General features: G+C 37.5%; 3 protein-coding genes across 3 annotated transcripts in view; all 3 read left to right on the top strand.

The window, feature by feature from the left end:
- The window catches only part of LOC308501485 (nuclear pore complex protein Nup153-like), a gene marked incomplete at both ends in the record, with an annotated part of 205,121 nt that overhangs the window by 66,669 nt on the left and 115,488 nt on the right, over positions 1–22,964 (top strand). The window lies entirely within an intron of this gene.
- Positions 1–22,964, top strand: part of LOC308500905 (nuclear pore complex protein Nup153-like) — a gene marked incomplete at its 3' end in the record, with an annotated part of 61,615 nt that overhangs the window by 27,895 nt on the left and 10,756 nt on the right. Inside the window, exons 9-14 of the mRNA XM_081056418.1 lie at positions 1,136–1,223; positions 9,182–9,307; positions 11,923–12,534; positions 14,050–14,400; positions 15,086–15,395; positions 21,884–22,100. Of these exons, the coding sequence (XP_080912544.1) occupies positions 1,136–1,223; positions 9,182–9,307; positions 11,923–12,534; positions 14,050–14,400; positions 15,086–15,395; positions 21,884–22,100 (1,704 nt within the window). The remainder of the gene's footprint in view (positions 1–1,135; positions 1,224–9,181; positions 9,308–11,922; positions 12,535–14,049; positions 14,401–15,085; positions 15,396–21,883; positions 22,101–22,964) is intronic.
- On the top strand, positions 24–22,316 carry LOC308500425 (nuclear pore complex protein Nup153-like). The gene is made up of 7 exons (XM_081055206.1): positions 24–105; positions 1,136–1,223; positions 9,182–9,307; positions 11,923–12,534; positions 14,104–14,400; positions 15,086–15,355; positions 21,884–22,316. The coding sequence occupies exons 1-7, from the start codon at positions 31–33 to the stop codon at positions 21,964–21,966; spliced, it is 1,551 nt and encodes a 516-aa protein (XP_080911332.1). The 5' UTR covers positions 24–30; the 3' UTR covers positions 21,967–22,316.

Genomic DNA, 22,964 nt, shown 5'->3' with positions numbered 1-22,964 from the left:
TCTTTTAATAATTTTGAAAACCAGGTACAAATGTCGTCTTCCAACAACACTGGCCATTCTATATCTAGAATTTCAACTCCGATTGTGCAATCTATTCAGGGAGATGTAAGTAGTAACTGAGGAATATTTCATATGTATGGATTTTAAAGGCATAATGTATTTTTATTAAATCCAAGAAGCCATTGGTGATAAAAAAAAAAATACCATTATTTTTCCTCCAATAGCAACACTAAAAACTACAATGTATTGAAAACTCGAATGAGTGAACACCTGTATATTTTCTTTTATATATGTATACCTATACATATACACACATACACGAGCATGTATTATTTTTCACATACCACTCGAAAGTTAAGATGCAGACATCTTAATATCCTAATACTTTTCCACGTACCCTGAAGTAGTAGGACATCCCTCTCCATACCCACAACACGGTTACTATACCATTAAAAATTAACATGATATAGTAATGATATAGTCCATATTCAGAGTTCCCCATCCATCCCAGACTGCCCTTTAATTGCTGTTATATTTACTCTTGGTCCTAAACCCAATTAAATTAGGACCTAGTCAATTAAATTATAATGCAGTTAGTGTTTTTCTTGAATTGCCTTTAAACTAGAAAAGCTTTGGGTTTTCATGAACATATTTTGTGTTTGTTTCTTTGTAGTTAAGAAATAAATATTTTCAAAAGGAATGAGTTCAGTCAGTGTCCAGTTTACTCCACCCTTATTTGGCATGTTTATCAATTTCATATCTTGCCCTTTGTTTTTCACTATTTCCTTGTTTGCTGTCACTGTTCATTTTGTGGGTTTCATGCTGCATGCCTGACATCTATACATTGTCCAAAGGTCTCATATTTTTTTATTAAAAAGTGACACTTAAAAACACAGAATTGAGCATTATCTACTGCCTAAGAAAATACCTAAAAAATTAAAACCATGGCTATTATGCTATGATACACTTCTCCCTATAAGAAGCATCCCAATTTTAGAGATTGTAAAATATGAAAAACTGTGAATCGTAGAACAAGTAAAATTAAATATATTTTTGGCTTGGAATGAGAAATCTCTATATTTGAGATTTGCTTAAAACTAATTTGACACTTGAAGGATCACTTTTCTCTTGATAGATTGGACTTACAATTACAGTGCCTATTGTAAAAACACCAGAACTTTCTGGCTCTAGTAGTATTTCAAGACCAATTACAAGTAGTTCAGGTGAGTAAAAACGTCTCGTAAAATTTTACATAAAAATAGTTAGATATTCTATTAGTATTTCAAATTCTTTTTTTTTTATTTATTTATTGGGGTGACAATTATTAGTGAAATTACATAGATTTTGTATTTCAAATTCTTTAACCTTTGGGAATTCCTATAAATGCCTTCATTTGAATGGAATTAGCTCAGAAAGGCAAACAGTAGCTAATATCAACTTTTTGACAATGCTTTTTTACAACGTAAGTAATTAACCTCAGAGATACTTAGCTTCCTAAATGTCAGTGTTACAGGTTGGTTGTGAGGGGGGGATAGTGACAACAGCAAATTCATCCATTGTCTTTGTTTAGTCAAAATAAGGTGACAGTGTATCGTTATAAATGAAATCTCATTCTAAGAAATTCAAGGTTTGTCTACCTGATAATTGCAGTGCATTCCATCTTTAGGTTTACTGTTCAGTTCACAAGCATTTTTACGTGTCAGGGTTATGCTTGCCTCTGCAAATAGGCCTCTGTTAAGAATATGTAAACTCAAGAAATGGACATAATTGAGGGAAATAAATCAATAATCAGGTAATTAGTTCATTAATAGGATTTTGTTGTGATAGTAGTAGTTTCCTTTCAAGTGTTTGGTGTTTTGGAACTGGAGAATCATCTGGGCTGAGTTACTTACGTCGAGAATTTTTGAGCATTTTACCAAAGAAATGAACAGCAAATGCAAGGGTACAGAAACAAGAGAAAAAGCATGACATGGTTTGAAAATTGCAAATAGTTTGTCAAGAGTTTGAGACATAGCTTTAAATTCTAAAAATTCTTGAATGCTGTGCTAAAGAATTGGATGTTAACCTGAATGTAGTAGGAAGACGTTGAGTGATTTTTTTATGGGGGTGAGGTAGTGGGAGTGACAGAATGTGTTGAGTGAAGGAGGGGGTATTATAGGCTAAGACATCAGGTAGGTTCTTTTGCCCCATCCAGAAGTGTTTATTTGATTATGTGCTGAAGTGGGGGTATTTGTCTTTGGATGATGTGGAAGGTAGAACATAGATTCTGAGAGTGGCACAAAAGTGAGATTTGACTGGTGTGTTTGCAATCCTATTTTCTTTGAATGTAACAGCTCTGTGTTAGAGAAAGTAACAAGTACATTTCAGGTGTAATCTTTGCAAAAGGTTTTTATTTTTTCTTTAATGTAAGTATAAATTCAAGAGGAATGAATCTATTCAATTACTATTTCCATGTCTTGTTCTTGAGAAAAGGCCTTTAAAATCCTTCTCGAGTTTTATTAATGCTTTACTAATGTTAGTTGAATGAATAACAATTTGTCTAACAAGTTTTGTGTTTCAATACATCTGGGGAAATTCCCAGATTTTTAAGGCATTAGGAGTATATAATGGTGATAATTGTGTATTCTCACTTTGACACCCGATTCTCACCACATCTGTCATTAAGAAGCTGATTGAAAATGTGGAAGTCATGATTAAGTACTTTGTGACAGCAGCAGAATTTTCCAATACGTTCTTTATCCATCGTTTTGAGTACACTTCAAGGCATCCTTACAGTTAATCTTAAATTACTAAAAGCAATTTAATTTTGATTATAAAGGAAGGTAGAATATGATAAAGTGATGAAAGCATATGTTTTCTTTCACATTGATATAAGAGGTAAGTCTGGTGTTTTGCATATTTTTGTTATTGAGGTGAAATGGACGTAAGATACAATTAATCATTTTAAAAGACTAATTCAGTGTGGTTAGGTATATTCTCAATGTTGTGCAGCCACCACCTCTGTCTACTTCCAAACATTTTTATAACTCCCAAAGGAAACCTGTGTGCATTCAACAGTTGCTTTCCATTTCCTATTCACCCCAACTTCTGTCAACCACCCATCAATTTCGTTTCTGTGTATTTGCCTATTGTGGTGGCATACAGTGCCATTTGTTGCTTGTGGCTCACCCACTTTATTATGTACCAGTCCTTCATTCCGATTATGGCTGAATGATACTCCATTGTATGGATATACTAAAACTCCTCTGTGCATCCATTGATGGACATTTGGGCTATTTCCACCTTTGGGCTGTTGTGGACAGTGCTTCTGTGAATATGCAGTACATGTATTTTTTTGAATACTGGTCCCAGTAGTTTCAGTGTATATCTAGGGATGGAGTTAAAGGGTCAGATGGTAGTTGTATATATAATTTTCTGAGGCACCACAAAACTGGTTTTCTCAGCAGCTGGCTCATTTACAGTCCCATTTGGAATATATGTGGGTTCTAATTTCTTCACCTTCTCACCACATTTATTATTTTTCTATTTTGTATTATAACTGTCCTAGTGGTTGTGAAACAATGCTTTATTGTGGTTTTAATTCACATTCCCCTAGTGATCAATGGTGTTGAGCCTGTTTCCATGTGCCTGTTAGCCCATTATATATCTTCTTGGGAAAAAGTGTATTCAAGTTTATTGCCCGTTTTAAATTAGTTTGTTTCTTTGTTGCTAGATGCAAGCATTTTTGATAGTGTGGATACTATATCCTTATCAGACATATGACTTATAAGTAATTTCTCCAATGCAATGGATTGTTTTGATACTGTCTTCATACATTCTTGATAATGTCCCTAGATTCACAGAGTTTTATGATTTTATTGAAGTTCAAATTTTGTTTGGCTTTTTCTTTTGGTGTCATATCTAAGAATCCATTGCCAAAATTCCACCGTCATGAAGATATACCTCCTAAGTTTTCTTCTAAGAGTGTTACTGTGTAGTCCTTATATTTAGATAATTTATCCATTTTCAGTTAACTTTTGTTCGTGGTGTGAGGTGTGAGGGTAGGCAGGATTTTTTGGAAACTACTTTTTAATTGGTATTACTTAAGAAGAAAAACCTGGGTATTTATATTTTATGATAGAGAATTTCAAACATTCTCAGAAGTGTAATGGTAGACTAAATCCCCAACACTCGTTACTCAGTCTTTGATGTTCTCTTTAAATAGTACCATTTCATCTGCAAATAATGACAGTTTTACTTTGTTGGTTGGTTAGAGATCTTTTATTTGTTTTTCTTGTCTGCTTGCTCTGGCTAGCACTTCTAGTGCTATGTTGGATAAAAGTGATGAAAGCGGGCATCCTTGTCTTGTCCCTGATCTTAAGGAGAATGCTTTTACTTTTTCCTTGTTGAGTATTATATTAGTTGTGGGTTAGCCATATATATATGGCTTATCGTGTGTTGAGATGTGTTCCTACTCTTCCACATTTGCTGAGAGTTCTTATCATAAAAGGATGCTCAATTTTCTCAAAGGCTTTTTCTGTATCTATTGATATGACCATATGATTTTTATTTTTCATTCCCTGTATGTGTTGCATAATGTTGACTGATTTGAGGATATTGAACCAACCTTGCATAGCAGGAATAGTCCCACTTGATCGTGGTTTATAATCTTTTAACATATTGTGGAATTTGATTTGTTAATATTTTTTTGAGGATTTTGGAATCTTATCTTCATTAGTGATAATGGCTTTAGGTTGTTGTTGTTTTTGTTGTTTTGTGTTTTTAATGCTTTGTCTGGTTTTAGAATCAGGGTAATGTTGGCGTCATTAAATGAGTCTGGAGGCTTTTATCTTCTTGGATTTTTTAAAATAGTTTGAGGAGAATAGATGTTAACTGTTCTTTGAATGTTTGATAAATTTCACCTGTGAAGGCATTTGGTCCATGACTTTTATTTGTTGGGAGCTTTTGATTACTGATTTGATTTTGTTGGTTCAGATTTTTTGTTTCTTTTTCAGTCTTGGATGATTGCATGCTTGTAGGAATTTATCCATTTCTTGCAGATTGTCCACTTTTTTGGTGTTTAGTAGCTTATAGTATTTTCTGTATTGTGTGTGTGTGTGTGTGTGTGTGTGTGTGTGTGTGTCTGTGTTTCTGTGGTTTCTGTGGTCACATCTCCTTTTATATTTGTGAAATTATATTTGGGTTGTCTCCCTTTTTTACTTGGTCAGTCTTGTTAATTTAAAGTTTTAATTAAAGTTTTGTTAATTTTGTTTATCTCTCAAAGAAACCAGCCCTTGTTTTCATCTATCTTTTGTTGTGTTTTTCAGTCTCTATTTCATTTATTTCTGCTCTGATCTTTATTTATTTCTTCTACTCACTTTGGGCTTTGTTTGCTCTTCCTTTCCTAGTTTCCCTACATGTAAACATAGACTATTTATTTGACGTTTTTCTTATTTCTTGAGGCAAGCTCATTGCTATGAATTTTCCTTTTAAGACTGCTTTACCTATGTCATTGTGTTTTTGTTTTTATTTGTCTCAAGGCATATTTTCATTTCTTCCTTGATATCATTGTTGGACCATTCGTTGTTTAGAACCATATTATTTAGCTCCATGTGTTTGTGTGTTTTTCATTTTTTCTTATAATTGACATCTAGTTTCATACCAATGTGGTTAGGGAAGACACTTGATATGAGTTCAGTGTTCTTAAATTTCTTGAGAATTGTTTTGTGGCCTGACATGGACTATCTTGGTAAATGTTCCATGTGCATCTGAAAGGAATGTATATTATGGTGCTTTGGGGGGAAATCCTCTAAAAATATCAATTAAATCCATCTGGTCTAGTGTGTCATTGAAAGCCTCTGTTTCCTTGTTGATTTTCTGTCTGGAAGATTTGTCCATTTGTGTCAGTTGAGTGTTAAAGTCTCCTACTCTGATAGTGTCACCGTCAATTTCTGCCTTTGTGTCATTCAATATTTGTTTTATCTATTTAGTTGCTCCTATGTAGGGTGCATAAATGTTTACTAGGGTGATGTTCTTTTGTTAGATTGATCATTTTTATTATTATGTAATGTCCTTCTTTGTCTCTCATTAGAGTCTTAATTTTAAAGTCTACTTTGTCTGACATAAATATCATTTCCCCAGCATTTTTTCCATTTCCATTTGCATAAAATGTCTTTTTCCATCCTTTTACTTTCAGTCTGTGAGTGCCTTTCGATCTGAAGTGGGTTTCTTTTAAACAGTATATGTATGGGTTCTGTTTTCTTATCTATTCAGCTACCTTATGTCTTTTCATTGGAGTATTTAATTCATTTACATTCAGTGTGATTATTGATAGGTACATGGGTATTGCCATCTTGAGTCATATTTTTGATCTTCATCTGGTTTTTTCCTCCTTTCTTCTGCTTAGAGACATCCTTTTCACATTTTTTTAAAAGACTGGCTGGGTGATAATGAATTCCTTTACCTTTTTCTCCTCTGGGAAGCTCTCTGTCTCTTCTTCAGTTTTAAATGGTGGCCTTCCTGTGTAGAGTAGTCTTGTTGTAGTCCCGTGTTTTTCCTTACTTTGATTATTTCCTTGCACTCTCTTCTGGCCTGCATATCTTCTGTTCAGAAATCAGCTGACAACCTATGGTAGCTCCCTTGTAAGTAATGGGTTGTCTTTCTCTTGCTGCTTTTGGAATCTTTCTTTGTCTTTAACCTTTGCCTTTCTTATTATGCTGTGTCTGGGTTTGGGTTTCCTCCTTTTTGGAGTTCTCTGTGCCTCCTGGTCTCATATATGTATTTCTTTCACCACGTTAGGAAAGGTTTTAGTCATTATTTCTTCAAATATGTTCTTGACCCCTTGTTCCCCCTTTTTTCCCTCTGGTGCTCTTATGATGTAAATGTTGTTACACTTGATGTTATCTCACTGGTCCCATAAAATGTCTTTGCTTTTTGTTGTTGTTGTTCTGATTGGGTGTTTTCTGCTTCATGGTCTTCTACATTGCTGATTCAATTGTCTGCTTCATTTGTTCTATGCTTGATTCCTGCTAGTGTAGTGTTTACTTCACTTATTGTATTTTTTATTTCTGAGTGGTTCTTTTTTATGCTTTATATGGCCGTATTTATGCTTCTTGTATCTTTGTTGAAATTCTCACTGTGTTCCTTAAGCATTCTTACAACAAGTGTTTTAAACTCTACTCTGGAAGGTTGGTTTCTTCCATTTCATTTAGTTCAGTTTCTGGAGGTTTCTCTTGTTCTTTATTTGGGACATGTTTCTTTGTTTCCTCATTCTAGGTGCCTCTCTGTGTTTGCTTCTGTGTATTAGGTAGATCTGCTATGTCTCTCAGTCTTTTTCGATGACCAATGTAGCATGTGTGCTGTGTGGTTCTATGGCACAATCTCCCCAGTCACCTGTGTGTGTGTTCCAAGGGTTTCCCTTGAGTGTGTTCTCCTGTTATAGGTTAACCTTGATTGCTTTTGTTGCTTCAGTAGTTGGAACTGACTCCTAGGTTGACTGATTGTGAGGATTGGCTTTGACCATAGTGAATGAATTGCTTTCTGGTGGCTGACCACTGAGAGGGGGCTCTGTGTCTGTTGATACCACCTCTTAGAATGTGCCACTTGTGGGGCTAACCAGGTAATGCTCTGGTGTGGTCTGAGGCTTGTCTCGGTATGTTTTGTTCAGTGTTTCTTTATAGGGGTTCCTATGTAGGCCCATTTCAGCATTGCCTGTTACTGGCTCACAGTTTCCTGGTAGGATTCCCAAAGCTATATGTATTTGGCTCCTGCCAGTACTGGACTTGGAGGTGTGTGGGCATGGCTCGCTGTGAACCAAGGACAGCTGCCAAGAGTAGTGGTCTGGGACAGCTTAGCAAAAGGCCCAGGGCCCCGTAGGCCTATTGCGACCTGCCAGCTACCCACAGGGCTCACGCTTTGAGAGAGCCTTATGTGTGAAGGCTGGGTAGTGTGGCAGATGTTGAGAGTGGCTTTGGTGATGCAGCACTAGCTCTGTGTAGTGGGGATTCTACCAGATCAATGCTGTCTGAAATTTGGTTCTTCGATGGAGATTTCCAGAAAAGATGGATCCCTCCTGGAGGCAACATGTGAGGCAGGGTCCACAATGAGATAATAACTGCTGTCCCTCCAGCCCTCACTCAGAAGCCATACATCTAAGTCTTTCCCTGTATATCTCTGGCATCTCTCAAGATGTCACCCCTCTTTGGGATACAAAGTGAATGTGTCTGTGCACAAGCCCTTTAAGAGGGCATCTGGGTTTCCATCTCCCTACTGTCTTGTGAAGTGAGCCAACAGTGTCCTGGCTCTGTGCGAAGTCCTGTTCCTGGCACAAGAACCCTGTATGGGGCTGAGTCACCTTCCTCTTCTGGGGGGGGGACCTTCTCCAGGGGGGTGTCTCTCCCAGTATTCTACCTCTATCTCTGAGCTTGGGGTCAGCCAGTTTCGTGTCTCTGCCCCTCCTACCAGTCTTAATGTGGCCTCTTCTTTATATCCTTAGCTATCTATAGTGGTTCTGTTCAGCCAGTCTTCAGATGATTCTTGAAGTTTGTTGTTCTATAATTTATTTAGTGTGATCCTGTCATGCAGGAGGTATAGCATTTACCGAATTCGCCATCTTGGACCCTTCATAACGATGTTTTTAAGAATGATTTTTGTGGCTGCACAGCATTCCATCATGTTAGTGTTCTGTAAAGTATACAACCAGCTTTGTATCGAGCATTTATCACCCAGGTTGTCAACATAACTGAAGGATATTTTCAGTCATAGGGTGAATTTCTAGAAATGAAATAACTTGCTTAGCTGAATGTGTTTTTTAAGGTTTTTGATCAATATTGTAAATTTCTATGTATTCATTATATATTTCATTCAATATATCATCAGTTTTATCTAGTTGCCATTCCCTCTTCGGTGTTTCAGCTTGGTTTTCTTGATTCCCAATAAAATTATTTGTGTAATAATTATAGCTTCTATTTTTTGTCTGTCAAAGGAGAGATGGACAGTGTGGGAAATAGTATTTTCACTTCCTTGTAATGGCAAGTTAACCCTGTACTTTTAAATTTGTTCACTTTCTTTGAATTACAGTGACTTTTTCCATAATGGTTTAGAATTTCATCCAAATTATCTTAGAAAGTTCTTTTTAATAAACTTAACTTGAATCCAGTGCTTTTTTTTGACATAATATTTTTCATAATTTAAACAAATACAGCTCAAGATAACACTTCAGTGAAGAGTTCAAGCTGTAAGAAACAGCTAGATGAAGATTGTGGGAGCCCTTTAAGACCTGCTATAATCTTGAAAGAAGGAAGTGCCCTAGATGTTTTGAAAAACCCTGGTGAGATAATGGCTACCTTTGAGATACTTTGAAATTTTAAATGTAAACTCATGATATTATTTTAATGTCACTTTTGGTATACATTAGTCTTTTTAAAAATTATGGCTAATTTCATAGGCAATTGACTCTGAACGTAGATGTAGTCAGATGTACTCATTTTGAGGGAAATATCTTAGAAACTATTTCTTTAGAATTCAAAGACTTTGCACTGTAATGAAATCTCTGAGGGGAAAGATAAAAGGAGAATATGAAGCAAGTATAGAATAAGACAATGAATTACCTATTAATAGAGACAGTCTAACATAGAATAAAAGTAAATATCCCTAATGATATGCTTAGACATATCTCATGAGAAAGACACGAACTGCCTTGTTTTTCTTTAATTATTCCACAGTTGTGAGTGTGTGTGTGTGTGTGTGTGTGTGTGTATCTTAAGACCAACAAAAACATGCTAGTCTGAAATATATAAGGGACAGTACTTACTTGAACAAGATATAGCTAGTAGATAATAATTTGAAGTCAATGACTAGAAATCCTCAAGTAGGAATGTGTTTTCAGTATGAAAATGAAAGAGGATAGCCACAAGTTCAATTGTGATGTGTACTGTAAGAATATAATAGTGTTTCTAAGAGAAACTAGTAGCTCAGGGAGAGTTTAGGCCCAGTAGATATGTTCATGCATAATTGAATAGGAACTTCAAAGTAAGGTTGACTTCTACAGCATGATTTGGAAGAATTACATTTTTTCAGTCTAGCCCTCTCATTTTATAAGTGAGTATATTGTCTGTAGAAGTCTCAGTAATTCAGATGATTTTATGCAGATATGGTAGAACTCCTGAATGCCCATACTAGAATGAACCAAGTGGTAGGTAAGCACCAAATTCATATAGTTTATCTACATATAAGTTCCACTTTGCATTCATAATGCCCATTCCTCTCCCCTTTTAACTTTTTTTAAATATTAAAAATTTTGAGGAGTCATGTGTTCTTTTGAGGGAAAAATTGGGAAAATCTGAAAAAGTGAAAGAATAGAAAGAATAGAAATCTATAAATTTTTGACATAGTTAACATTTTGCCAACCTTAGGGACTCAAATTAATGGTTAACAAAATACTACACTGATCTCTTAACAGCCTTCTATATCTTCTTACCCTCCAATTTTCTTTTCCTGTGGTGATAAAGGCTGGAGAAACGGGTCTCTGAATTTGTTGGTACGAGTGAAAGAAAAGTTAATTAGTTCAAAGTAAAGGATTGAAATGTCATTCCCACAAATAAAGTGCAATTTCAGTGAATCGATTCAATGATGGGTGTGCCTACAAATGCACAGGTGTGCCCACAGGCTTGCTAGACAGTCGTTAGAAAAACGAGCCACTAGGTTCAACCGGTAGAACAAATTTAATCAGAACATCACCTCATTACCTGAGCTTGTGCTTTATTCAGATCAGTGATGGTTTATGAAAGTCACTTTGGTTTCTCTTAGCTCTAAAATTTAGCAATTCTGTGGAGACTTTTCATTTCTGCCGTTGTATTCTCCAGCGTGACCTAATCAGCTACCAAGTACTGGGATTTGCAGAAAGGTATGAAGAATGGCAAGTTCCAGTTAACTAAATTTGTCTGAACACACACACACACACACACACACACACACACACACACACACACAGCAGTTTTTGGTAGCACAAAAACTTTTTTCTTCCTGTTATTCCATGGTTCTACACGAATACCTTAGTTGTCTAAATACACCTTTGCTGGTTACACCATGTATAACAAGGTGAAAGGCTCTGAGATTATACTTGTAGAGTCACTTGAGGCAATTCTGTTGGAATCACTGTTTGGTCACGGTGTGTAGGCATGGATTTGAGAAGCATGAGCTTGTGCTCATTAGGATTGACTGGGTCTTAATAATTTTCATATTGCTGGGACTTACCAGGTGGTTTGGTACATGGCTGTTGGAATTGATTATCATATTTGTCATTGAAATGTTACTATTGTAAAGGTCTATAGAGTTTAATAGAGTTAAAAATAACTCCTCCTACTCTGTTGTATTTTGGAGGGACATCTGTACCGTGACCATAACAACACAACTCAGCTGGTTTGACCAAAAGTTGAGGATACCACAATAGTGGATTATAACTGGCTAAAATTCAAAGATAAGAGATACTGGAGTTATTTTATATAGCCAAGGCCATGAAAGGAGAGACAGATGAGGGAGGAAAGCTATAAATATACTGTATGTAGATCAGACATCAGGAAGGCAAAACATAGTGTAGCAAAAATAGATGACAGTAGCATAGGTCAGTACATTACTACAAATTAAAGCCTAAACTTAGGTATTGGTTGAATTATAATAAGTAGAAACTTTGAGAGGAAGAAGATGATATCTTATAAATAAAGCATCTGTCATAGATTTTAACTAGGTCTAAGTGTCACTTGTTAATTATGTGATGAATAAATAGTACTCAGTGAAAACCTCCTCTTAAGTAGTGCATAATGGATTGTAATAACTCAGCAATAAAGTCGATAATGTTTTTCTCCCAGTGATAACATTTCAGTTAATGTTTTGATAGGAAAGCCTTCCCTACCTTATTCTTTTCACTCCTCTTTCCCCCCACGGTAGGTTTCACATCACCAAAGACAGATTCTCTTGCGGCTCAGCCTACCACTGCAGACCCTGTTATATACACAAGACCAGCAATAAGTAGCTTTTCTTCTGGTGGAATGAGGCTTTCAGAAAGTTTAAAAGCTAGATCGTCGTGGCAGTGTGATATTTGTCTACTCCTGAACAAAGTTACAGACAACAAGTGCGTCGCCTGTCAAGCAAGGAAATTGCCACCAAACACTTCTGCTCAACAGACTGGAATTAGAACACCAAGTAAAAGTGGCAGAGCAACTCTTTCTGCACTGGAGACAGGTGTGCAAGACAAATTTAACCCCGTGGTACGAACTCGGGATTGTGATACCTGCTTAGTGCAAAATCACCTGGAAGCGATAAAATGTGCAGCTAGTGAAACACTGAAATCTGCAACTGGTATTAAGCGAGTTCTTACATTGCCAGTGGCTTCAGAAAGTGCTGTAACCATGGCTGCTTCATATTCAGGCTGCACTGTGACCACTGGTGCCTTAAGAAAGAAATTCAAAAGGCCCGTAGGGTCTTGGCAATGTCCACTATGCTGTGTGTATAATAATGCCGAAGACAAGAAATGTGTGTCCTGTATGTGTGAAAAACCAGGTACGTTTATGGCCATTTGGAAGGATTTTGCTCATTACTTCAGTAGAACATTTTACTTTATTCTTTGTCTAACCACTAAGAACAACCTGAATATTTTAAATGTTTCGGATGAGCATTTTCTCATGCATCTTAAGTTTTCTAATCTACCCTGAGGTTAAAATGATATTCTTGGGGCTAGATTTGCATGTTGTGATAGGACAGGCTATGTGTTAATCAGCCTACCATACACTTCCTCTTTGTATGCATTTTTATCTGAAGTTTCTATTCTTCACGATCATTTTCATATAATATTTTTATAATTATGTATAATGATGTAGTGATGTAGTACAGATATATGATGAAATGGGTACTAAAAAAAACATGAGATGAGCATCCTAGCATTTACATGTGTAGTTTAATCTCTACGATGACAAGCTCTTGAGTTGTTACCTTAAAACCCTGTCTGAACACAAAGGCTGAGGCATATTTCTACTTCCTACCTGACATCTCCATGACAATGAGATTTCAGAATCTTCATTCTGAATTATTTTTCTCTTTCCACCTGACACCCTCCTCCCCTAAAAAATAAAACATAATAATAAGGAAGCCCTGATGCATGCAGGAAAGCGAAATTAATTGTGAGTTGAAGGGAGAATAAAACTTTTGAGTCAGGTAGTGAATTGTGAGACACAAACAAAGGAAGCTCATACATGTATTAAAAACTTTGAATTCATCCTGTGAAAGATGAGCCATCGTTTTAAGTAGAGGAGTCATATGGTCAAGCTTGTATTTTGGTAAGTCACTTGGTAGCTTTTTCAAGCACAGATCTGGAGGTGACAAAATTTGGAGACCAGTGAACAGATTAGAAAGTTGTGTGGATAATACAGGCAAAGATAATGGTGAAGTGTACTAAGGAAATCACATAAGGGTGAGGATGTAGAATAAGGTGTAGTTGAAGACATGTTGCTTTCAAGCTGCTGACATTGACTTTCAGATACATGTGAGGCCTTTGCATATACTGATAATGGACCCTCGGGTCTAGAGGTACAAACCTGGGAGTCATTAGCCCAGGGTTTTTGAATACATCATGGGAATAAAAGTGACGGAAAGTGAGTGAGCAGAGTGAATAGAAGAAGACAGCCTGAAACTGGCTGTCATTTGGACTGATTGAAGTCATAAGCCTGCCAGCAGACATTGCAAAATCAAATTGACTAAAGTAAAACCATCTGCCACTATGTGAACTTGTTATCCAAACACAGTATTAGGTTAGGTTTCCATTTGAGGCATATGTTTATTTTTTATTAATCTGAGGGATGAAGGTTTTCCTGTGTAAGATAGAAAACCCATAAGCCATAAAGGAAGAGATGGATGTTTGTGATTACACCCACATTTAATAGAGCAGATGCCCATTTGATGAATGTGTATAAAAAAGAGTTGTTTTCTAATGAATTCTTAGATTGTAGGGTAGGAAAAAATGCTTTCTCTGATTACTTCTTCTTAAAGATTTTTGTTTGTTTCTTAACTTCTGTTGTCCAGAACAAGGTTCTGCAAAGCCCGATTTTAGTTTCTTGAACATTTCCTCGAATACAGGTCCACCAGTCACTTCAGCTCCAGGCAGCCTATTTGGCAGTTCCACGTCCTCCTCCAGGGCAGCCATGGCTCCCTCTGTGTACGGACAGGCCAGCACTGTGAGCAACTCGGCCTTCGGCAACTCTGCCGGATCCATTATGTCTCAGTCTCTGCTGTTCACTAAAGAGAGCAAATCGGCAGCCACATCCAGGAAGGGTACAGCTGTTACCCGATATGCCTCTGCTGCAGAAGGCAACAGTAATAATACTGCAAGGTCTGATTTCAACTTTGGATCTGCAACCACACCTAGTCCTGCAGGTACTTTTACCAAAGAAAAAACATACCCATGCATGTTGTGCTTGGATTGCCTTTAGTTATACGTATGTCAACTCTTAGAAATAATGCAGCAAGTTATCACAAAATAGCATGGGTGCCCTTAAGTCATGCATATCCACAATGGTGGAGTTATTCGCTATGTGCATAATGTACGTTTGTGTTCAAATTTGATATAATTAACAGTTGGAAGCAGTTTTTTCTAATCTCAGCAACAGTGTTATCTTTCGTTTTTCCATGAGTGTTGTTTGCAATGCTAGTCATAAGTAACCAGACACTGGGACTTATTTTATTAGACATTAGACCTCAATATGCAGTATATTCATGATTACAGCATTAGCTGATTCCTGCTACGTGCTAAATTTCTGATACGAGATAAGCTGTTGTCTTAGATACATTCCTTTCATTTAAAAATTTTGACTGCGAAGGTCGGGGGTCTTGTTAATAGAAGTTTTTGTTTCTATAGACTCGGTTTCATTAAACAGTAGTAGAGAGAACTGTGTTCCTACAATTCTTAGAATCATCATTCAAAGCTTGGTGGCATTTGTTTCATGTGGTAAGAGTTTGAAATCAAGATGGAAATTTGCTTTTGAGTTAATGGAGATTTCTTGAGGATTATCTATCTCATTTTAGTTGTCATGGTGATTTAAGTGTTTCTTTGGGCCTATAGGGGTCTCATTTTTCATGGACCCTGGACCCTCAGCACCACCTGCCAGTCCATCATTTGGTGTGAACCAGACCCCAACATTTGGACAAAGTCAAGGTTCCAGCCAGCAGAATCCCCCAGGCTTTAAATTTCTATCATCTAGAGCATTATTTTCTGCCGGTTCTCAGCCCATACAACTTGCTGTTGGGAGAGCATCAAGCAGTGGCCACCCTCCTGTGCTAGGACAACAGCCTGGTCAGCCTGCATTTGGCTCTGGAACAGCTCCTGATTCCAGTGAGTGTGTAGTAGTGATGTGTTTGGTATCCATGCTCAGGTTTGTACATCTCATGTATGATTTTATTCTTTGGACTTTGAAACCATTCACATCCTTTTTCTTTTTCTTTTCCATTGTCTCTTGTACTTGGCAGAATATAGAGGTGAGTGTTTAGTCTTACCTATAAACCACAATCCCAAGTTTGACACAACTGTAAGCATTTGTAAGGCATATAGCATTTGATTAAAATGTAGTTATTTCGAGAGACATCATCAAAATGGCAGCGTGAGGTGAGCCTATGTAAAGCTCCCCTGGAATTTACAACTAATCGAACAACAAACATTCCACAAAGGACTCCCTACACAGCAGACAGGCAAGACGAAGAGGCCCACTACTGAATTCACCTAAAGGTGGGAGAATCACGCGAGCGGGGGAGGAGAGAAGGGAGAAGAGCGAGGATGGAGCCACAGAGGGCGCAGGATGCAGACCTAGCTCAGTTCTCCGAGCTCGCTGCATCCCGGAACTTCCGCAGCTGCGGGAGAGGGAAGAACTCGGACTGCTAGGGCTCTGCTTATGGCCCACAGGGTGAGGGGGCAGCATGTAACACAGCTGAACCCAAGGCTCACGGCAGAGACCTTGGAGAAAAGACTGAGGGAAGAAGGCTGAAAACAGTGGTTTAAGCCCTCACTGCTGAACAGAGAACGGAAGCCTTAGGCACTGAGACTAGCCACTCCCTCCCAAACCTCCCAGAGCTCGCCCGCCCTCACCTGCCTGGTGCTAGAAGAGGAACAGTAGCAGTGTCAGATCAACAGAACAGAATATTTGCTATTCTGAGAACTATGGACAACAGACAGATTCGAGCCCAACTAGTTCCGGCAAAAGAGAGGGAGCAGTGGAAGCAAGACTGGCTGTGGTGGTGGTCGCTGCCATTGCTCAGGACCACCTCTCACAACTCACCAAGCCCCTGGCTCCACCTATCTGGGCGGATCCCTGCAGGAGTAAACAGAACTGCTGAAACATACGGGCTCTGAATCTGGTGCAAAAAGAGCTTTGGAACTTCAAAAGCTCTTCGCATCACCACAGGGTGATGGGTCTCTTCGCAGACCCAGGCGAACTGTTAACAGAGAAGATGCCCGTCTCCCAGGGAATCCCCCCATTGTGTGAGAAACTGGAACAGTCCAGAGAAAACATAGCACTACTGTGTGAGAGAGGGGAAAAAAGGCTGCAGTCGGAGAGAAAATAAAACATTCTACCAACAAGTGCTTCTTACTAACCTGTTGCAGAAGCCACTCCTGTAGATGTCTAGGAAGAGAAATAATAAATCAGTAATTGCCATGAATAACCAAGGCAACAAGACAGCTCAGAAACAAAGTGAAAAGTTTCCAGAAAAGGAACTTAAAGATATGGAAATATGTGACTAAAATGGTAGAGAATCAAGATTGCAGTACTGTAAAAACTCAACGAGATGCAAGAAAACACAGAAAGGCAGTTTAATGAACTCAGAAACACAATCAAAGAAAAACGTGAGCATTTTACAAAAGAGATTGAAATTTTTAAAAAGATCCAAATGGAATTTCTGGAGATTAAGAACTCAATAGAAGAAATTAAGAATGAAATAACCAGCTTAGGTAGTAGAGTTGACCAGATGAAGGAAAGAATCAGTGACATCGAAGATAGAAGCCTGGATATTACACAGATGGAAGAAGAAAGAGATTTGAGACTTAAAAGAAATGAAAGAACTCTACAAGAACTTTCTGACTCTATCAGAAAGAGCAATATAAGAATAATTGGCATACCAGAGGGAGAAGAAATAGAGAAGGAAACAGAGAATATATTCAAAAAAATTGTTGATGAGAACTTCTCAAACTTGTGGACAGAACTGGATCCTGGAATCCAAGAAGCAAATAGAACACCTAATTACCTCAATCCCAACAGACCTTCTCCAAGGCACACTGTATTGAAGCTGTTTAAAATCAACGACAAAGAGAATGCTCAAGGCAGCCAGGGAAAAGAAGACGGTAACCTACAAAGGAAAGCCCATTAGACTATCATCAGATTTTTCAGCAGAAACTCTACAAGCCAGGAGGGAGTGGAACCAAATATTCAAACTACTGAAAGAGAAAAAATATGAACCAAGAATAATGTTTCGAGCAAAGATATCCTTTAGATATGAAGGAATAATAAAGACCTTTTCAGACATACAAAAGCTGAGGGAATTTTCTAATACATGACCTGCACTACAAGAAGTACTAAAGGAGGCTATTTGACCACCATCAACAGGGACAATTTGTGGCAACACAAAAATGGGGAGAGTAAAGGGCTGAACTATAATATGGGAATGGAGAAAGTAAGCGTGCTGAAGTAAATGGAATACTCTAAATATCAAACTTTCTTTTACATAAACTTCAGGGTAACCACTCAAAAAAAAATCCAGAACTGAAATGTATACTGTAATAAAAGAAGAAACAGAGGGAAACATCATAGAATATGACCACACAGAAATGGTAGACAACAACAACAAAAAAAAAGGCAAAGAAACAATGAAGACACAGACTTACCAGAAAACTAAAGATAGAATGACAGGAAATCCTCAGGTATCAATCATCACCCTAAATGTAAATGGACTGAACTCACCAATAAAAAGGCACAGAGTAGCAGATTGGATCAAAAGAATCCAACCATATGCTATCTCCATGAGACACATCTCAGCTACAAGGACAACATTAGACTCAAGGTGAAATGGTGGAAATTGACACTCCAAGCAAATGGTACCCAGAGAAAATCAGGTGTAGCTATAATGATATCAGATGAAACAGACTTCAGGGCAAAAAAAGATAACAAGAGACAAAGATGGACATTTCATAATGGTAAAGGGGACTATACAGCAAGAAGACATAATAGTCATCAATATTTATGCCCCCCATCAGGGAGCACCAAAATATACCAAGCAACTACCAATAGAACTACAAGGAGAAATTGACCAAAACACAATTATACTAGGGGACTTAAATACATCATTGACAGCTATGGATAGATCATCCAAACAGAAAATAAATAACAAAATAGCAGCCCTAAATGACACATTAGATGAAATGGACATAATTGACATATATAGAGCACTTCATCCTAAAACATCAGACTATACATTCTTTTCGAGTGTACATGGAACATTCTCAAGGATAGACATATATTGGGGCATAAATGCAGCCTCAGCAAATTTAAGGAGATTTAAATCATACCAAGCATATTCTCTGATCACAAGGCTTTGAAATTAGATATCAACTGCAAGAAGAAAGCAGAAAATAAACACATACATGGAGATTAAACAACATACTTTTAAAGAATGACTGGGTCAAAGAAGAAATTAGAGAGATGAAAAGATACATAGAAACAAATGACAATGAAAATACATCCTACCAAAATTTTTGGGATGCAGCGAAAGCAGTTTTAAGAGGGAAATTTATATCATTACAGGCCTATCTCAAGAAACAAGAAAAATCCCAAATAAATAACCTCCTGTTACACCTTAAAGAACTAGAAAAAGAAGAACAAGTGAAACCCAAGGTCAGCAGAAGAAAGGAAATAACAAAAATCAGAGCAGAACTAAATGAAATGGAGAACAAAAAGACAATAGAAAAAATTAATGTGACAAAGAGCTGGTTCTTTGAAATGATTAACAAAATTGACAAACCCTTGGCTAGACTCACTAAGATAAAAGAGAGAAGACACTAATTAACAAAATCAGAAATGATAAAGGGGAAGGTATCACGGACACCACAGAAATACAAAGGATCATCCAAGAATACTATGAAGGACTATATGCCACCAAATTCAATAACTTAGAAGAAATGGACAAGTTCTTAGAAACATATAGCCTTCCAAGGCTGAAACATCAAGAACTGGAAAATCTAAACAGACCAATCACCAGTAATGAAATTGAATCAGTCATCCAAAACCTTCCCAAAAGCAAAAGTCCTGGACCAGATTGCCTCACTAGTGAATTCTACCAAACCTTCAAAGAGGATCTAATACCAATCCTGCTCAAACTCTTCCAAAAAAGAAGAGACAGTACTCCCTAACTCATTTTATGAGGCCAACATTACCCTGATACCAAAACCTGGTAAGGACAACACAAAAAAAGAAAACTACAGACTAATGTCTGTGATGAATACAGATGCAAAAGTCCTAAACAAAATTCTAGCAAATCGAATACAACAATGTATTAAAAAGATTATTCACCACGACGAAGTGGGGTTCTTCCCTGGGGCACAATGATGGTTCAACATAGCAAATCCATCACTGTGATACATCACATAAACAAAATATAGGACAAAAATCATATGATTATATCAATTGATGCAGAAAAAGCATTTGACAAGATACAACATTTATTTATGATTAAAACTTTTAATAAAATAGGTATAGAAGGAAAATACCTTAACATAATAAAGGCCATATATGAGAAGCCCTCAGCTAATCTCATAATCAATGGTGAAAACCTGAAGCCCTTTGCTCTACGTTCAGGAACACGACAAGGTTGTCCCCTATCACCTCTGCTTTTCAACATAGTGTTGGAAGTTCTCGCCAGAGCTATCAGGCAAGAGAAAGAAATAAAAGGCATCCAAATTGGGAATGAAGAAGTTAAATTGTCACTCTTTGCAGATGACATGATGCTATATATAGAAAACCCTAAAAACTCCACCAAAAAGCTATTAGAAACAATGAAAGAATACAGTAAAGTTGCTGGCTGCAAAATCAACGTACAAAAGTCCATTGCATTCCTATATACTAACAATGAAATCTCAGAAAAAGAAATACAAAAAACAATTCCTTTTGCAATTGCAGCAAAAAGAATAAAATACCTAGGAATAAACTTAATAATTAATTGATTGATTAATTAATTAATTAAATGCAGTTATTTCTTAACTATAATTTAGGTTCTGGATTTATTCAATCCCACTTCTGCCCACCTGACTTGGGGCACTCTAGCCTAGATTTCAACTGTAGTGTTTTCTAATCCTCTCTGTGATTGGATTTATCTGTGGAATTTACACCCCATTTCTAGTTCTCCTCCTGGGGCACCAGCCGCGTTGTCTCATGACACTTTCTATGTGATGTGCTCGCCTTTTCACTTGTGTCTTTCAATCTGAGATGTGTCTCATATATACAGCACATGTATGGTCATTTCCAGGGAAGGTTTCATGAAGAGGTAGACAGTATTGCCTTAGCAAAGGCTGTGGCTACATATTAATGGTGATACCTGTACCTGTGTGCTATCTGCCACAGACTGCCTTGAGAGTCAGTTACTGAATTATCAATGAAAAAGGCAAATTAGGCAGTGAAAAATGCAGTTAAGTTTGATTTTCTCCTGTTTCTGTTCAAATTCTAGAGTTACTAAAGATTTACATCTGGAAATGGCTCTGCTGTTTTTGTAATGCTGTTACATAATTATTTGGTACAGATTATGGTGACATGGATACTAAAAAAAAACATGAGAAGAGCACCCTGGAATTTTATGTGTAGTTTTCTGTCTTCAATCAGAAGTTCTTGAGTGATTAGCCTAGATCCCTCTCTGAACACACGGGCTGAGCCATATTTCTAATTCCTACAGGACATCTCCCTGACAATGAGATTTCAGAATCTTCATTCTGAATTATGTTTCTCTTCCCACCTGACACCCCTCCTCCCATAAATAAATAAGTAAATAAATAAATAAATAAATAAATAAATAAATAAAAGGAAGCCCTGATGCATGCAGGAAAGTGAAATTAATTATGACTTGAATGGAGAATAAAACTTTGAGTCAGTCAGTGAGTTGTGAGACACAAGCAACGTTAGCTCATACATGTATTAACGAATTCTGAAGTTATCCTCCGAAAGATGTATTTTGATAAATCATTTGGGGGTGTTATGGAGAATAGATTTATTTGTTTTTCATAATGGAACAGAATAGAATTTCGCTAATATTCCTAAGGAAAATAGTGCATTCTATATATAAATCAGAGATAACCCACTTCTTAGCACTCTGCTCCTGAGTGCCACATAAGTGCCACCATTTATTCCCTTAAATTGAGGGTCACTATTTTGGTCCAGCACCCCAAGGACATCTTTTCAAAAAATGTGAAATTTACTAAAGTATTTCTTGTATTACAGTAATGTGGGATTATGGTGATTTTTAAAAATTGCTTTAGTATTTTTGTTATCTTGGTTTTAATAAATTGTTTTGACACTGTTAGAGTGTGAAAACTTGTTAAGTAGTAAAGTGTGACTTTTGTTCTCACCTGACATGACTTAGCATGTGGGCACAGAAATAACAAGTTTTTACTTTAACTTTGGGTCTTGCTGTGCTTTATTTTTCCTAGAACTTTCCCCTTAGGGCCAGCTTTCTCCCTTGTACACTGTAATTCCCAGGACTGGATTCCATAATAAACCAGATTCTGTGGGTCCCTGAGGAAGAGCCCCAGGGTGGAGTCCCCTGAGGGTGGTCCCTCTGGGTGGGGAGGGGCGGTGGGGACAGGAGTTTGAACTCACTGGCTTCTGCATTCCAGGGAAGCAGGACCACGACCACTCTATAAAAGGCAGCCAGCACTTCGTATGCAGGACCCAGCACCTTTCTGCCAGGTCGCCCTGAGACAGCACCAGCCTCATCTTTCAAACATGCTGCAGCCCAGCTGGACCTCAGACCAGTGTGCAGATGCCATGTGCTTCCTGGGCCACCTTCTTTCCCCTCCTGAGCAGAAAGTAGCAAGGTGCATTGTCACCTGGGTAAATCTACAGCTTCTCATTTCTTCCAGAAAACCACAGAACCTAAAATCCTGGATTAATGAAGTAGCGATATTTTTCTTTTCCCTTATAATACACACCATTGTGTAGAAACCTCCACAATTTCAAACAAACTTATACAGTTTTAATCAGTTCTTACTGTAGAATCTGGAGTCGATACCCTAGTTTGTGTTTCTAATAAATAATATATATTATGTATATGAAATGTGTGTCTATAGTATGTCTGTTCGGAGACAAACCAGACTGCGCACTCAAATGTGGATAAAAGTGCTTCATAGAAAATCATAAGGTAATAGATTTTGTTACAAAGTAACTTGATCGCATGTGCACGACCAAATGCAAAGGGATTTTATTGCCTAAGAAAGAGATTGCACATCCCTCTTTGCAGAATAACCTGAGATCCTACACAGTACTGAACAATTTTGCTGTCCACTCGTGTTTTATGTGTACATATGCTTTGACTGCAAGTTTGGTGCCACACTTCCCTTGGCCACTAGGCCATGCACTGCCATTCTGTCCTGTTTCCTAAGCAACTGAAAAGTCTCACAGCTGGGTTCTTTGGTCTTCCACCTGGCCCGCCACCTGCTGGCTTGACATTGTATTATAACCCCTGAAAGGGACTGGGGCTCTGCCTCCAGCATTTCTAGCACCTTGGTTCAACCCAGGAGGCAGGTAGAGTGGGGAGAGCAGTATTACTGTAAAAACACAAGACATACCAAGATTTGGATTGGGGTGTGGAGGGGATTTGGAGTTTTGTCTTTTTGTAGGTTTGTTTTGCATTGGTAGGTTACTCTGTGGTGTGGTTTTGCTGTTGCTAGCTTACTGAATTCTGGAAAATGCTGAAGA

Source organism: Rhinolophus hipposideros (genome assembly GCF_964194185.1).
Source record: "Rhinolophus hipposideros genome assembly, chromosome: 8".
Classification (NCBI taxonomy): domain Eukaryota; kingdom Metazoa; phylum Chordata; class Mammalia; order Chiroptera; family Rhinolophidae; genus Rhinolophus; species Rhinolophus hipposideros.
The sequence above is the reverse complement of the archived record's forward strand: the minus strand, read 5'-3'. Positions and strand labels throughout refer to the sequence as shown.

What these genes read in the sequence shown, in the direction of transcription:
- LOC308500425 (XM_081055206.1), top strand. Translation starts at nt 31, where the DNA reads ATGTCGTCTTCCAACAACACTGGCCATTCTATATCTAGAATTTCAACT. An exon ending in TGCAATCTATTCAGGGAGAT is followed by an intron (nt 106 to 1,135) that starts GTAAGTAGTAAC and finishes TTCTCTTGATAG; the next exon opens with ATTGGACTTACAATTACAGT. An exon ending in ACCAATTACAAGTAGTTCAG is followed by an intron (nt 1,224 to 9,181) that starts GTGAGTAAAAAC and finishes AAACAAATACAG; the next exon opens with CTCAAGATAACACTTCAGTG.